The 17,114-nt window shown below is 44.8% G+C and overlaps 1 protein-coding gene across 4 annotated transcripts in view; it reads left to right on the plus strand.

The window, feature by feature from the left end:
- Positions 1-7,466: 7,466 nt before the first annotated feature.
- The window catches only part of SLC6A11 (solute carrier family 6 member 11), a 127,583-nt gene continuing 117,935 nt past the window's right edge, over positions 7,467-17,114 (plus strand). For all 4 annotated transcript variants that reach the window (XM_002929093.4, XM_019809780.2, XM_019809782.2 and 1 more), the window contains exons 1-4: positions 7,467-7,763; positions 10,682-10,816; positions 10,933-11,073; positions 14,642-14,732. In XM_002929093.4, coding sequence (XP_002929139.2) covers positions 7,514-7,763; positions 10,682-10,816; positions 10,933-11,073; positions 14,642-14,732 — 617 coding nt within the window. In that variant the 5' untranslated portion in view covers positions 7,467-7,513. The remainder of the gene's footprint in view (positions 7,764-10,681; positions 10,817-10,932; positions 11,074-14,641; positions 14,733-17,114) is intronic.

A 17,114-nucleotide genomic window follows, 5' to 3' on the forward strand; every position in this document is an offset into this window, starting at 1 on the left:
AGGTAGTTGGCATCCCCCAAGCCTACCGGGCATCTCCACAATTCCATGCCTTTGTCTCTACCTTGCCTCTGCCTGACATAGCTTCCTTTCCTTTCCCCACCTGCACTCCCATTCATACTTCAAGGGATTAATGTGAATGTCACTTCCTCCCTGAAGTCTTATGCAACCCAGAAGGAAGAGGGGTACCCTTTCCTCTGTATTCCCATAAGACCTTGCATCCATCTCTATTCTAGTGCCCACCATGTTGGATTATTATTTGTTATCTCACTGAAAGGCCAAGACCATTTCTGAGCCATTACCAGCATGTAACACTTTGCTTGGCACAAAGCAGACCTCCAATTATAGCTGTTGGTTTTAGGGACAATTGTGGGGCTCTATCTGGGAATTGGATGTCAGGGCACTAGGAAAATTTCTTTAAAAGTTCCCCCCATTAATTTTTTTATAGTGAGTCACAATAAAGAAAGTGGTAGAAAACATTGCTTGGGGTGTCATTGTTATTAGAGAAACTCTGAACCAGAGAGCTACAACTTGGGGCTCCATGTATCTTTAATAGTCATTCAGTTCTGAGTTTATGATTCTCTCTAGGAGATATTTGAACAACCTTGATATATAGCTACAAGGCAAAGTATAGCTGGGGCCAATGGAGAGTACAGCATTTTACCAGCTAAGTAACTTGGGGTCAGTGTTGATATCTGTAATAAGAGGCCCAGGACCACCATATTGCACAATTCCAGAGTAACTATGTGAATGGTGCCCCCAGCATTTGCACTTAGTCTGTGTAGCCAGATGCTGTGGTCCTAGGAGCCCTAGCTGTAGGTAAATGTAAACATCTGTGACATGCCTCTAGCTTTAGGCATCTGAGCCAGGTTATCCAGGAGATTAGATAGAAACACAGGGAAAATCAGAACACAACGAACCATGTGTTCACACACACAGGTGCTGCCCAATCCCAGAAGGACTACAGCTTAGAATCCAAGTTGTAAAATCAGTGTGTGGAACTTGGAAATCATTGTCCAATAGCAACAGGGCCCAAATGGGGAATTCGCTTCCCAGGTTGGCATCCAGAATATATTAAGTTTTGAATCAATGTTCCTGGGCTTAGATGAGGAAAGAATATAAACTCCCTCCTTTGTCCTCTCATTTTTTCCACCAAGATCAAACAGGGAGAGACAAAGTTTATGTGGGTAAAACCAGTGGCCAGAAGAGGACCACAGTCAGACCTGCCAGGTCACAGAGGAGACGCCAGAGAACTGGGTTTGAATTCTGACTTGACTGTGGGATTCTGGACTAGTTGCTCAATATCTCCAAGCTTCGGCTCCATGATCTGCAGAATGAAGATCTTACCATCCCTACCCCACAATGTTATGTGCAGCGTAACAGAGATGGTGTGCATGAGGGCCCACGCATAGCTTGTGGTAAGCGTTATCAGTCAGCTTTTACTGTATAACGACCTCAAAATCTCAGTGCATTTATTTTGCAGTCCCATGACTATGGATTGGCTGGGACAGCTCTGCTTCAAACTGTGAGTCTGAAGTTTGGCTGGAGCATCTCTGCTCCACTGTCTCCCTCTAGGGCTCAGGCTAGAGGGGTAGCAGCTACGTGGGGTAATTCTTTCTCATGGCAATGTCAGCAGATGAGAGGGAAAGCACAATTATACAAGCGCGTTTAAAAACTCTGCTTGGCCAATGTGAATCACATAGTCAAGGGATGGGGAAGCACACTCTGCCCACCATGAGGCCACAGCAAGAAAGAAGATGTAAAAGGTAATTACAGGCAAGTGAACACTTGGGACCAGTCACTCAATTTACTATAGTATACAGATAAAATGATCATCTACTTATGTTTATTTATCCAAACACTTCAATGCAATATTCTTATGGATTTCCAAGTAGTTCTTACAGTAGTTCCTTCTTTCGAAAGAAGGGATTGTCGCAGAAGATAAGCAGATGAGTAAAGACTTAGAGAGAGAGGTGGCTAAAGGGCAAAGGGAGGGGAGTGGTCCCAGGCCGGGTCACCCATCCATCTTAATTCTGGCCCTAACACTAAAGATCTTGCTCTGAACCAGCACTGAGAACATTAAAAAAAGAAATTTTCCACGGTGACCTAGTGAGGGCAGTTCCTAAGTCTGGTGGTATACAGGCTGCAAAATGACGCTTCTCCTAGAAGGTATGATTATTAAGCAGTCTTGAGAATTTAGAGAGTGAAGAAGTCATTTTAGAATTCATGAAGAAGATGGGCATTAAACTGGGCTTAAGAGAATGAGTTGTGCCTGATAAGCAAAGGGGAGCATTGGAAAAGGAGAAGGACATGAGAAAAAGTGTATAAACCTCACGGATACTCCGTGGCTAAATATAACAGACATTGATTATTACATTTCCTAAGTCAAGAGGTGGGAGGTGGGCTGGGCTGAGTTTGCTCATACCTCTGTGGTCCCTGGGGTCTCTACTTTAGTCTGGGCTTGCCTGGGGGGCATGTAGGCTGGGGCAATTCTGCTCTTTGCATGTCTTGTTTTCCTCCTGGACCAGTGGACTGACCTGGAACTTCCTTCAGAGGGTGATAGGAGAAGCTGATGAAGGCGAGCAGAAACACTTACAGTGGCTCAAGGCTGAGAACTTGCACAGTATCACTTCTTCTTCTTTCTAGTGCCCAAAGCAAGTTAGATGACTGAACTCTGGTGCTGGAAGGGTCCTACAGAATTACATGGCAAATCTCATGGATAAAGGGAAGGGTGAAGAATTGGGATTGTTAACGCAAACCCATTAGAAAAAAATAGAGTGGCGGTAATGAGGAACAGTTTTCGCAGAGAACTGTGCTCTCGGAGACTCTCCTGATTGCGAAAGCCCACCCACAAGTTTTCCTGTGGCCTCCCTGCTGTGTACCAGTCTAGCTTCCACGGCAACATCACAGGTGTGAGGAGTTTACTACCTCTTGGGACAGATTATTCAGACTGGATGATTTGTAAGAAGTTCTGTCTGGTACCTAATGTCTTTTTTTGTTTCCTCTCTTTGATCCTGGTTCTGCCGTGTAGTTTTTTGGTCCTGCAACTGTTCACACAATTGAGGACAGTGCACTGGTCCAGTGGTTCTGGCTTATCACTCCTTGAACAAGCCAGCAGTGGGTGTCTCTGCACAAAGGGAGCAGGAACATCACCTCCACGGTGGAACGCTGGAGTTCTACTAACCTGGCAGTCATACCTGAAACCTTCCCTTTCCTCGTCCTCCATATTCAGCCCCAGGTGAAGTCCTGAGGGTTTTACCAACTCCCTCTTCCTTTCTTCCTCTCCACTGCCACCTCCTTCATGCAATCTGCCATCATCTCTTGCCTGGACTATTCCAGTAGTCTCTTCATAGCGCCCACCTCACTCCATAAACCACTTTTCACAGTAATCTCTTTACAAAGCAAATATGCTAATATCAGCCATTGCTAAAAATGTTTCCCTTTCAGGTGTATCTTGTTCCACACTCTGTGCTCAGCCTCAGTGATCATCTTTCAGGACCCCCAACCCCTCCTCATTCCATTCATTGCTTCTGTCCCTCCAGGCTTCAGCTCATCTGTTACTTGGTCAGGGAGCCCTCCCTGATCTCCTTGACAAGGTCAGATCTCTCAGTTACAAGCTCCTCCAGCACTGTAGAGCTCTCTGTTATGGCATAAACCAGAATCTCCAACTTCTATTCATTTCTGTGATTATTTAACTAGAATCTGCCTCCCCCACAATTCCATAATGGTGGGCTGGGACAATGGCTACAGGGGCGTGGGGTTTATGTGTAGCCTTTGTAGATTCCTGGGGTATAAGTACAACCACCACGGCAGACTTCAAGCTCCCAATTATGGCCTGCAAAATCCCTGAAAACTTAGTAACTGACTCTCATGAGCTTGTATGAGCTGGCTTCTGTGTACTCCCAGGGTAGGCTTTCTATCTGGTTTTGCACCCTCATGACCAATAAAGTGTCTGAAGATAATTAAAGATCCGTAAGTATTTGGAGAATGAATGAATGAGCAATGCTGAAGTTTAAAGGAGCCTTCAGGACAGCTAATTCCAGAAGATTAAAGATTTTGCCCCAAGAAAGGAAAAAGAAAATCATGACATTTCTGTTCTTTGAAGACTACATATTTATTTAACAGAAATGTCTGTATCAGGCACAAATCTAAGTACTTTACAAATACTAACCCATTTGATTGTCATAAAAATTAAAGGCAAATACTATTAGTACTCTCATTTTGCAGATAAGTACTTTACAAATACTAACCCATTTAATTGTCATAAAAATTAAAGGCAAATACTATTAATACTCTCATTTTGCAGAGTAATGTGCCAGATTGGCAGACCTGGGCTTTGAACCGTACAGCCCATGTTCCTAACCACTACGCTGTGCTGCATCAGGACCAACTTTGGAGATGATCCATGGCCCATATGCTCATCTTGCTTCAGCCTAAGTACATCCATCCAGGAACACGGGTGTGTGCTTTTCAAGTTACTGCCACTCAAGAAATAACAAAATGGAAAAGGTCCAGAGATGAGGCTCTGAAATGTTGGGGGAGATATGGGTTCTTCTGCATAAGGACAGAGGAAAAAGAATTAAGTGTTTTCCAGAGCCATGATACAACCATGGGGGAAAAACTTTAAACATTTATTCATTGAATTCTAGTCAGAGGATACTGACTTGGTCAACTTCCATAAAAGGAAATATTAAAACCTGAGAGGTGAGTTTGGGACATTAGAGTAGGTACAATGTTCTTCTCTGCATGTAGTCTCACTCTACCTCTAAGACCACTCTGGAAGATGAGGAAGATCAAGCTCATTTTGATAAGCTAAGGACACCAAAGCTCAGAAGATAGGGGACATATCTAAGGCTACATAAGCACCTATCAGCAAAACTGAGCCCGCCCTGTGCCAGCCCTCTTATGCTGTTCAGTGTTACTTCCCTAGTAGGTCTCATAAAATTACAGCTGCTCAGAGGAAGTCAATACCTGGAGCTAATTATGCTGAAGAGCATTATAAAGTGAAATGCAATTAGATTCAAAGGAGGTGTACGCAGATTCTGGGGTGACAGCCTAATATTGCAATAAGGGTTAGAACTGTGTCTCTAACTTTTGATGTAGTTGTTCATTTAACAGTAGGACTCCTAGGCATTATGTGCCTACTGTGTGCAGGGAGTGTCAAGGTCAAACATGAATCCTTCCTTTATTGCCCATCCTATGTGCAGTATTGAAGATCATGCCCCTTCTCTCCTGAATGAAAGTACTAATATAGAGTTTTTGTGTGGGATAGACATTGCATTCATTTAGAAGGAAAGGCTGGGACAATCAGATTGTAGGGTAATTTTGAATGCCAAGGTAAGCAATTTGATTACATACTATAAGAAAAAGAAGGCCAATGAAGACTTTTAAGCAAGGGAATGACATCACCATCATCATCATCACAATAAAAATAACAGCTACTATTCATACAGTACCCACTGCTTTCAAAGCTTTCAGCGCTCAAACCCTCACACTATCCCATGAGGTCAGAACTAGTATCAACCCCACTTGTCAGAGGAAGGAGCCTGAGGACAGAGATAACATAGCTCCTAAGGGGCAGGGCCTGGATGTGACCCCACACCTACCTGAATTCAGTTTACTCTTATCCTAAACACTCTACAGGATCTCTGCTTTCGGACATACCTTGCACAGCACATGGGGATGGAGGTGTGGGAGTCATCAGCATTTCTTTGGGTTGCTAAAGGCATGAAAGAGATGAAATTTAAGAGGAGAGAAAGAAAGAGCAGAGAAGCAGGGAGAGAAACAGGAGCTGAGGCAGGCAGTGTTAAGGAAAGCAGGCAAATGTGACTTTTAAGACAGAAAGAAGGGGACAATGGTACAGAAAGTTACCCAGAGGTCAAGCAGGATGGGGATGGACAAGGAACTGTAAGATTTGCCAAATGAAGAGGGCTTCAGGGACTTCGCAGCAAGCACTTTCAGAGGAATGGTGGGGGTGGGTGCCAGATTGCTGTGGGCTGAGGAATGAGTGGGAGGTGAAGACAGGGCCAGCAGCATGTAAACTTACTCTTTCAAGAAATATGATAGTGAGGGGGAGGGGAGGAAAAAGGCCTGAAATGGGAAGAGGGTGGCAGGAAGGGTTTTTTGGGGGGGTTGGAGGTGGGGAGAGACTTGAGCAGTTGTAAGCCAGAATGAAAGCAGAGGCTGAAGGCTACCAGATGGGGAGGTTCTCCCTTAGAGAGCCCCAGAAGGAGCTCCAAGGAATGGATGGAGAACACAGTGGGTGGCATTAGTGAGAGATCCTGTGGTTGGGCTTCTCCAGCGCTGTGAAATGACTGAGGTGGATCTATCTCTGTGGCCCCTTGCAGATCTAATTTTCTTTTCCTTTTCTTCTTCCCCACCTCCTCCCTCCCTCTTTCTCTCTTGCCATAGTATTTACTGAACACCTTCTATATGCTAGGTCTTGTGCTAAGCTCTGTGGCTATCATAATGAATGAGACACTGTATATCATTCTTACAATTGAGTGGTGTGATAGGTATTAAACAAGATGCACAAATACGTACATTGTGTAACTACACATTGTATGATAATGCTAAAAATGCTATGTTCATTGAGCTCTTCCATTGTGCTAAGTAGTTTATAAGCATTTTCTCATGGAGTACGCGCGTGTGCACACACACACACACCCCATAAGAAAGGCATTATTGGTATTTCCTTTTGCAAATCAGGAGACTAAGGCACAGAGGTCAGATGACTTCACACAACTCAGATAGGGGGAGCATGAGATTCGACTTATATTTGCCTGTCTTCAGACGGATGCTCTTAACTGCCACACTGTCCTGATTCCTTGTGTTTAGAACAGTGAGCACCAGGATGAACAAGCTCTGGAGGTGTACCCATCCTAGGGGAGCTCACAAACCTTGAGAACTGGGAAGAAATCAAGAGTTCATTTACTCCCTTTTTCCTCCAGGTGTGGTCCCTGTGGCAGCATCCACAGCACCTGGGTTTGTTAAAACCACAGAAGCTCCAGCCCAGCCAGATCCACAAGATCAGGATCTGCAGTGACCCGCAGGTGCTTGGTATGTACCTTAAAGTTGGAAAGAGGGTGGTCTAGAGCCCACTTCTCTTATTAGAAATGGGCAATCAAGGCCCAAGCTTTCGGAGGTTACGGAGAGTGGTGCAACTTGAGGGACTGGTGTCAGGAGCCCAACCTAGGTCTGAATGGGCGCTTGCACTCTTGTCCTGAGGCCAGTGCGTAGGAGAACAGAAAGGAAGGGCACGAGGTGTTCGGCGCACGCAAGGTGCTCGGCGCGCGCAAGGTGCTCGCGGGTTCAGGGGCCCTGGAGGGCTGAGGCGGCGTGGGCGCCCTGAGGGCCGGGCCGCGGCGCAGCGTCCCCGTCCCCGCGCTGGCCCGGCCCGGCCCCTCAGCTCCACCCCCTGCCTCCCCCTCCCGCCGGCTCTCGCCTCCTGAAAAGCCAGCCCGCCCGGGGCGGCGGCGCAGAGCCGGGCCCGGCGCACGAGGCAGCCAGCGCGGCCATGACGGCGGAGAAGGCGCTGCCTCTGGGCAATGGGAAGGCTGCCGAGGAGGCGCGGGAGTCTGAAGCGCTGGGAGGCAGCGGCGGGGGCGCGGCGCCCGCGCGCGATCCGCGCGACAAGCGCGACAAGGCGGTCCATGAACGCGGCCACTGGAACAACAAGGTGGAGTTCGTGCTGAGCGTGGCTGGGGAGATCATCGGGCTGGGCAACGTGTGGCGCTTCCCTTACCTGTGCTACAAGAACGGAGGAGGTGAGGCGGCACGCGCGACGTGAGGGAGAACCGGGAGGGGAAAGCAGTCTGGTGGGGGCGGGGAGCAAGGGGGTGAGCGCGCGACCCCTCCCGCGCCTGCGTGTAGCGGGACCCTTGGGGGAATGTCCGCAGTGGGCCAGCTGGCGCGGGAGCTTCCCCCCGGGCTAGGCTCGCCTCTCCCAGGGCGCATATGCATGCGCCTCTTCGCACCTGAATGTGCCGCTTGCTAGCGCGCTGGGACTTGACAGCCAGGTGTGGCAGCGTGAGGTGGAGGCCTAGGCTAGGAGCCCTTGCTTTTCGTACCTGCATTACTGTTAGGGGCAGGAGACAAACCCTTTGATCCTCAGCTTTCCTAACTGGAAACCAGCATGAAGGAAAGGGGGAAAGGGACTCTCGATGTGAGTAGGCTCAGATTTTGAGCGCTTACTGAAATGCCAGACTCCGTAACAAGCATCATCTCATTTCATTCTTTGCGGGCATTGTTATACCCATTTTGCAGATGAGGATACAAAGTGTCAAAGAAATAACCCCATTAGAGGTGGGATTTCTGCCACCAAGGCCTTGTTTTAAACTGGGATTGGACTGACAACAGGGAAAACTTTTCGGTGCGGCATTGATGTTTGATTTCCCGCCCAGTCTTTCATTTGCCCTTAAGGCCTTCACTAGGTCCCCTTTCTGGCCTATCTGGTGAAAACATTGGCACCAAGCAGTTTCTTTCACTGACCTCAGAGTCACCCACAACAAATAGCAACAATACTGATTTGGTGTTTAGGAGATGCTTAGAGGTTGTGGATCGGGGGACAGGGAAAGGGAAGTGATGAGAGAATCGTTCCTAGTGACATATCCAAGTCAGTTTGGTGGAGATGCTGGAGTGAATCCTCAAATCTTTAAGCTCAAGGACTTCAGGAGCCTCCACCTGTCATGTTAGCAGGACAGGTGGCAGGTGCATGGCAAGGGAACTTGTGATACCTTCTTGGGTGGCACAGTTTCTCTAAGGAAAAGCCTGTGTCTATGTATTCCTCTTTCTCCTTGCTATGCCCCTGCTCCTCCAGCAGATCCCCAGACCCCACTGAAGGCGGCTCTGAAGTTGGCTGGCAGAGACCACACTGTTAGGTTGCATGGAGCAGGACTTCCTGTGCGAGCAGCTGCAGGGAGAGCGAGAAGGGTACTGCTTGGCCCAGGCCCTTTCTTTGGAGACATTCATCCTGAAGCACAGGCTGCTCCAAGCCTGCTCTGCACTGGTAATGAAGTGGCCGCCGGTGTTGGTGGCTTGGCAGGAGGGAGAGAGGGAGTGGCCTTGGAGACCCAGAACGTGCCCTGTGGCCTCAGCTGTGAGTTCTGCCTCTCTGCAGATTTGGTCTTTATTAGCTGCCATGTCTTCTTAGAAACCTGTGGAAACTCTTGGGTAGTCCCAGGCAAAAGCTGTTTCAACATCTTTTTTCTTAATACATGAAATTGTTATGCCAAAACCAAATGCATGCCTAAAAGGAGACAACTGAGTAAGTTGGGTTAATTACAAATTCTGCACGGATTAAAAAAAAAAATGTCGTAGTGAATAAAGTTTAAAAATTAGTCTTTTTTTTTTTTTCTCTGTAACTTGCCAAGAGTCTCCATCAAGGACACAAATATCCTGATTTAATTGAGCTAGTTATCTTGCGGATTACTGGCTTTGTGAGTACATAGGCTAAAAGCCTTTCAAGAAGTGCTTTCTCTTAGGTTCTAGAGGGTTCACAGGTAAATTACAATGTATTAGGGAACCTACTGCAGCTTGTTGTAGTAATCGCTTAGATTTATATTCAGCAAACAGACCCTCTTGTCCCTTTTCACACACTTTTTGCCTTCTAATATAGTTGAGTTATCTGATGATCAACTGCTTGCCTTTTAAAAAAAATATCTGCACAGTTCTAGTCATAAATTCCAACAATAGTTTAATGTATTTCTTTCCCAATGTGAAACTTTAAAAAAAAAGCTAAGACCTTTACAAAATCTGGTAAATGTGATCCTACTCTCAGGATTGATCAAAATTGTTGTAACTAATTCTAAGGTTAAAGAGACTTCATTTAGCAAAAAGCAATTTCAGTTAAAGCCTTCGTTTGTGAGATCAGATGGTGGGGAATAGCATGTGTTTTCAGGCTTTGTTATTAGGTGGGTGAGAGAGAATGAGGGGTTTGGAAAAAATCCCTCTGGTTATAATAGCTAGTGTTCACCTCAGTTATTTAATTTCTTTCACAGAAAGGCCCTGGCAATGGGTATTGTGTGTATCGAGATAGGAGCACTAAAGCTTATGGTGGTCTTTTCTCAGATGGATTCAAAGGCAGCCTTTCTGAATAGATAGATTCTTGCTGCAGACCCCTTATAACTCAGCTCCATACCTGACCCTCATGTGCTGGGGCCTGATACTGCTTATTGCACGTCTCCTGGAGAATGCTTCTCTTAATGAAAAACATTTTTTTTCCCCTGCAGATCAACTTCCAAAGTAAATAAGAAGAAGGCGTCCCCTTCACCTAACCTGTTGAGGTTACTTTAGAATAAAAAAGGACAGTGTAATGTTCAGAGAGGGAATGGATTTAACTCATGCTGAAGGGTGGAATATATAAATTATAGAATCAAGGAAAGAAAACACTTTTACATTATCATCTTAGATGCACATTTCTGTGAGAGAAGTGGTACAGATACTGAGTTTTAAAGCCCCATTTTACAGATGAAGAAGTTGAGGCTGGGAGATGTGAGGTAGATATACAGACAGCACAGACCCAGGACCATGTTTTCTGACTATGGTCCTCGAGGTGTGGACTTGACCTTAAGCTCAGAGAACATTATGTCTCGCACATAGTAGGTGCTTATTAAAGATTTCTTGTGTCAAACTTGAAATAGTAGAGGCAATTTTAACCCCCTTCCCTTACTTTGCATCTTTGTAGGGGCGTTCCTGATTCCCTATGTGGTGTTTTTTATTTGCTGTGGAATTCCTGTTTTTTTCTTGGAAACAGCTCTGGGACAATTCACAAGTGAAGGTGGCATTACATGTTGGAGGAAAGTTTGTCCTTTATTTGAAGGTAAGCATTGAGTTAGAAAATGATATGGTGCCTGGATGATGTCAGACTGTGGAAAGTAGCTGAGACTGTTTTAACAAGGTGGAGAGAGACGCAAATCACTCCCTTTGTTCTTTCAGGCATTGGCTACGCAACACAGGTGATTGAGGCCCATCTAAATGTGTACTACATCATCATCCTGGCATGGGCCATTTTCTACCTGAGCAACTGCTTCACTACCGAGCTCCCCTGGGCCACCTGTGGGCATGAGTGGAACACAGGTATGGCCCCCAGGGAGGGTCTCTCTGCTGGTCCTGCTGGGGGGCCTGGCATTGGGGGTATCCCCTTATCCTAGAGATCAATCCTGGCCTTTGGCCTCTTGACATGAGTCCAGATACCACTGAAATTGGAGGTCAGTTCTGCACTGGGTCTGGTTGCAATCTGTGGGTTGCAGTCCTGAGCCTGAGTTGAGCCCTGGCCCAGGAGTTGGCATGGGTAGAAGAATGGTGATGCTCTTTCCTTGCTTTAGCAAATACAGAGATTGAGCCCTTTGGAGGCAGAGTGGGGATATGATGGGTTCAGGCTCCAGTTTCAGCCTTGCCTCTCTGGGTATCAGATTTTCTTCTGTAAAATGAAGGGGTTAGGCTAGACCAAGGGTTGCAGACCAGGGGCTTACAGACCAATTAGGTTTTAGATCAGTGATCAGTGAATTTCAAAAATGTATTTGGTTGCCAAAATTTAAAACCAGAAGACCTCACATGAAAATCCAGATTTCCAGCTTCTCTTGAAAAGATCTGGCAACAGCAGACCCACATTCCCACATTCTTGCTTGGCAGCAATGCTGGGGCTAATAAGCAGTTGACTTTGGATAAGGCCTCTGTCCTCAAGTTGGCCACAGTCTCCACCCAGCCCATATTACTTATTTACTTTACCTGTGTAACCCAGGTAGATATTTGAATTTACCACTCTCCCACTCCCTTGAGTGGATAACTTTTTAGATTACTTTGGATTCTAATGTGCTGTTTGCTTTTCAATTTGTCCATCCTATCAAGATTGAGTCCTATAATCCAGGGAAGGCAAATAACATGGTCAATCCCTATCTGTGATGGCCATGCTTAGAGCAGACATCACTAAGGGATTATAGAACTCTTTCCTTTTTGAGTCTAGTCTTGGCCTCAGAACCCTTTTCAGCAGTGCTCCAGGCAGCCACTGCCTTTTGACTGGAGTCGGCACACATGCTTTAAGCTGTTCACCATCTGTGTTAAAACCTGTGGTTAGGTTGTCCCTGGAAGTGGCCTGTCATCCTGAAGGCTGAGATACAGTAACACTGGGTAGGATGTTGGTTACCAGCAGAAGGAACAGTAGGAATTAGGCCTAGAAAGTGCTATGAAGTAGCTTCTAGTCCTACATGACTTTATCCTGCTCCCACCCAATGCATTTTGTGGAGGTCTCACTGTCTCTCTTTAGGGCCCTGGTTCTTTTTTTTTTTTTTTTTTTAAAGATTTTATTTATTTATTTGACAGAGATAGAGACAGCCAGCGAGAGAGGGAACACAAGCAGGGGGAGAGGGAGAGGAAGAAGCAGGCTCATAGCAGAGGAGCCTGATGTGGGGCTTGATCCCACAACGCCGGGATCACGCCCTGAGCCGAAGGCAGACGCTTAACCTCTGTGCCACCCAGGCGCCCCTAGGGCCCTGGTTCTTAACCTTTCTTTGGCCAGGGACTTCATAGGGATGTTTATCAAATTAAAATTCAAGGGTATACTCTTGGAGGCCTGTGAATCCTCCGTGATAATTTAATTGTGTGTGTTTATTTTGAGGGCACTCTAAAAATATGTACATGTTCTGGATTCTGTGTACAACCATCTTATAATTGAGGACAGTCAGGAAATTTCAGTGCCTAACTGTGCGTGTTTGCAACATAAGAGGTGTTCTTGATAAATAGGATGATGGTAGCCATTGGAGAAGAGCTGAGAGATTTAATTTACAAATGGTGCTTTGTACTAAGTGAAGTCCAGTTAAGAATGCAACAAACTGTAAGAACGAAGATATTGCAAAGTGTGACCAGAAAAAAAAAAAAGGTAGTAGAATTGAATCTCAAGTAGCCAGTGGAAGAATAGGCAAGCTGAACTCAATAGACCTGCCTCCTCCCTGTCGGTTCCATTTTTCTGTTGGGAAATCCATTTAACTTCACAAAATAGCATTATCCTTTGCATCCATTTTATGCTATCAGTTTGAATTGTTCTGTAGTTAATATTTAATGTATAAACTTAATTCTGGTTTTATAGTTGTATGAATACTATAATCACAAAGACTTTATAACTCATTTATTTGTACATAATTAACTGTCATTTTAATAAAAATACCTTGTCAATATTGGATGTCTGAGAAATTTTTTTACTCTTGGGAAAAAATGAGAAACCTTGTTTTAGAGACTGATTAAAACTAAGGGCTCCTCTCCCTGGAAAAGGGCACAAGGGTACCTATAATCTCAGGCTTTCAGACTCCTTTCAGGACTTGGTGGACCCTGCAGACCTCCCTCCTTTCAGAAGATGGTCATACTTGCCAAGGGGAACAGGAAGGTGGCAGATGATCGGAGGACATTTCCCCAGCACACTGCGAACCTTTCTTCCCCTGGTTTGCAGCCCCCTTTCCCTAATAGTGTGTGAATACTCGTGATGTGTCAAGCATCAAGTATTGGAGGTGCTTCCTGCTCCAGAGTTTGCAGATGTAGTGGGAGGGTTTGCACACGTGTGAGGAGAGAGCAGTGCCCGTGTGAGGTGGAACACGAGCTCTGTGCTGACCCCACTGTGGGGTGTAGGGCCTTCACAGTGAATAGTGCAGCTCCCTCGGGGAGTTCACAGCCTGGTAGTGGCTGAGGTGCCTCTGTAACCAGCAGTGTTGTAAAGAGGTATGGGTCTCCTGGTGGAGAACAGAGCTGGGTGATGACCGTAACAAAGGAGCTGGAGCTCTGGCTCGAGCTGACTCCCTGTTCTGTCCCTAATTGGCTGGTGACTTTGTAGATAAGGAAGAGGGTATAGATGTGGGTCCCTTAACTATTTTGGAACCATAGATTCTCCCTTCAAAATAATGGGAGTTGGAAAAGGTGTTTCCTTGGAGGGCCTTTAAGTTCCAATTTTCTTAGAATTCAAGGGGAGGGAGATTGAGGAAGTCTTCCTGGAGGAGGGGGTTGATCTAGGCCATTAAGGTTAAAGAGTTGGATGTTTTTACTTGAAATTTAAATCCCCCTTGGTCATCAAGTTTCATGAAATGAAGAGACATTCAACAAATCTTTTCTTGGATTGACTGATCAATTGAAGGAATAGTAAAGAAAGCGGAAATCCTTTCCACATAGAGGCTTGTGACGTTTCATCCAGTTATCACATCTTTCTGAGGCAGCTGCAATGTTAGTGTCCTTCTACGTGAAGGAAAACCGAGTCTCAAATGCATTACTGTCATAGGGACACCATGACTGACCCACTCCCTTAGTTCCCCCATTCCTGCTGGGGCCACAGGCAGGACAGAAATGCCATGGACAGGCCATCAGCAGGGAAGTAGAAAAGAGGAAAGGAAATTAGGAAGCAAGGCAGGAGGAAAGAGTTTGATAAGGCATATGGAGTGGAAATGAGAGAAGGTGCCCTGCCCCCAAAACTTTTCCTCCTGTTCTAATCAGACCAAACCTCTCCCTTAAACTGTGAAGTTATCGATTTCCCTCCCCAGTGTTCTCTGAGGCATGTTTGCTTAGAGCAGCTAGGTATAACCACCTGGTTGCATCATCAGCTCTGAATGTTTCCCAAGGTGCAGCCCTTGCAGAAGTTAATGTTATATTTCTTGTCTTGTTTCCCCTGTAGAGAATTGTGTGGAGTTCCAGAAACTGAACATGAGCAACCAGAGTCATGTGTCCCTGCAGAATGCCACCTCTCCCGTCATGGAGTTCTGGGAGTAAGTGGAAAATGACTCGTGTCCCTTGGCCTGTGAGGCCTCTGTCCTGGTTCTGCTCAGTTAGCATTGCCCCCACTCTGAGAAAAGCCTGACCTCTTCTTTCTTTGGCTTTGCACTTCCTAGCTTCTGTGGGCATATGACGGCTTTGGAGATAGTAAAGGTTTCCCAAAGGAGCAGCTGAGAGAAATGATTTTTTGTTCTTTGATGACATGTCAGCATGCCTGGTTGCTTATGAGGCTAAGAAGTGCTTGGTGTAATGATAGTTTTTAAAAAAGACATTTTTAACAAAAGAGGAGACAGCATGTTTGTGATAAGCTAAATCAAAACTATATTTAGCCTGGAAAGCAGAAGTCTGGGTGGGGTGGGGGAGAGATTCATTTTCTTTCAGTAGCTGAGGTGTCATGCCAAAAGGAAACAGATCAACTTTAATGGATAGAGGTTACAGAGAGGCCAGTTTCAAATGTGCTTAAAGCAAGAGCTTAGTTTCACACCATTGTCTACAAGTACTTCCGAAGGTTGTGATCCGAAAGCGTTCAGCTAGTGGAGGACTGCTAATCGTTGCTGGGGAGGTGTCTGAAACCACCCACATTACAGGCAGTAATTGTGTGGATGGGCATTTTCCCAGAGGTGGGCATTCTTCCTCAGCTTCCAGAGGGGTCTATGACCTAGCAGTTACAGGGCTGCCACAGATGGTTATAGAAGTCGTTCACTGCACAACGGGAGGGGGCATCGTTTATATTGTGAAATGTGTGCTCCAGAATTGTGCATTGCCAACCAGCATAACAGGACACAGTGGCCCTGACTTAGGATCTTCTGAGTAGACGTAGGAGATTCCCTTGTTCCACGTACTAAAGAGACTCTTCCTCTCTGAGTTAGAGGTTGGGCTAAATGCTTTCTGAGGCTTTTCAATCTGGAAAAAAATATGCTTTCTTCAAGAACATCCCCTACCTTAATCCCTAATGCTGATTATAAGTAGTGTAGAGGGGCAGTGGTTTTATGAGTGATTTTAATTCTCTCCCCAGATACCAGTTCATCTCCTTCCCTCTTTCGAGGCCATCACGCTGAATTTAGACTTAGCATTCTCATGTTTGTGCTTGATGTGTGTGTGTGTGTGCGTGTGTGTGTGTGTGTATCTCACACAGATATATGTGCATATATTAATACATAATTATGTATTTTAATAAGTAATTATGTAAATTTTATATAAAATTATATATTATATATAGACTATTTGTATACTAATAATATATATGTTATAAAGTCATCTCCCAAATAGTACCTAGACCTTTCTTGCATATTTAAAAATTTTATATTGATGGTATCCATTATTTATATTTTCTGACAACTTTGTTTCTTTGCTCAATATTGGTTTTGAGATGTTCCCAAGCTGATACATGTAGCTTTGGTCGATTATTTTTCCCTGCTGTATCATATTTCAATGTATAAAAATACTACATTGTGTTTAGCCAGCTCCTCTTGATGGGGATTTAGACTTTCTCTTGTTTCCACTGTTAGTAAGCACACAATAAATGTCTTGTCTGTGCTTCCCTGTGTGCCTGAGTGAAGGTTTCTAGGCAGTATATCTAGGAGTGGAATTGCTAGTAGTAGGGTGCATGCATCATGGGTTTTATCAGATAATGTCAAATTGCTTTCTGAAAAGATCGTTCTGATTTACTCTCTAAACAATAGTGTATGAGAATTCTACTGTTCCATATTCTAGACAGCACTTGGTCTGGTTGATTTTTAAGTTTTGAATCTTAGTATTTTAAATTTGCATTCCTCTAATTATTTGTGAGGTTCATCATTATTTTATGTTTTTCCCTGTATTTGGATTCGTCATCTGTGAACTTCCTGCTCATATCCTTTTCTCCTTGGATTGTTTGTCTTTTCTCATGCATAGGAATTCTTGATGCATTCTAGATATTAGTATCTTGATACATTCTGTATCTAAGTATGCTGCAAATAGCTTTCCCTACTATGTGGCTTTTCTTATTTATTGACAGCATACAGGAGTTTCAACTTTATTGAAGTCAAATTTGCCAGTCTCTTCTTTTTGGTTTGCATAGTTGGTGTCTTATTTAAGATGTATTTCCCTACCCCAAAGTTGTAAAAATCTTCTGTATTTTCTTCCAAGGGTTTTAAACATTTTATGTTTTCATACTTAGGAATATAATCTACCTGGAATTTTATTTTTGCATATGGTGTGATGTAGGAGTTCAGGATTGTTTGTTTTAAAATATAAATTACCAATTTCTCCAGCAGTATTTACTGAATCATTCTTCTTTTCCCTATTGGTTTGTAATGCTGTCTTCCATATATAGTTTTCCTAAAAGTGCAGGTCTGTTTTGGGGCTTTCTGTTCTATTCCATTGGTCTCTTTGGC

This window comes from Ailuropoda melanoleuca, chromosome 4 (genome assembly GCF_002007445.2).
Source record: "Ailuropoda melanoleuca isolate Jingjing chromosome 4, ASM200744v2, whole genome shotgun sequence".
Classification (NCBI taxonomy): domain Eukaryota; kingdom Metazoa; phylum Chordata; class Mammalia; order Carnivora; family Ursidae; genus Ailuropoda; species Ailuropoda melanoleuca.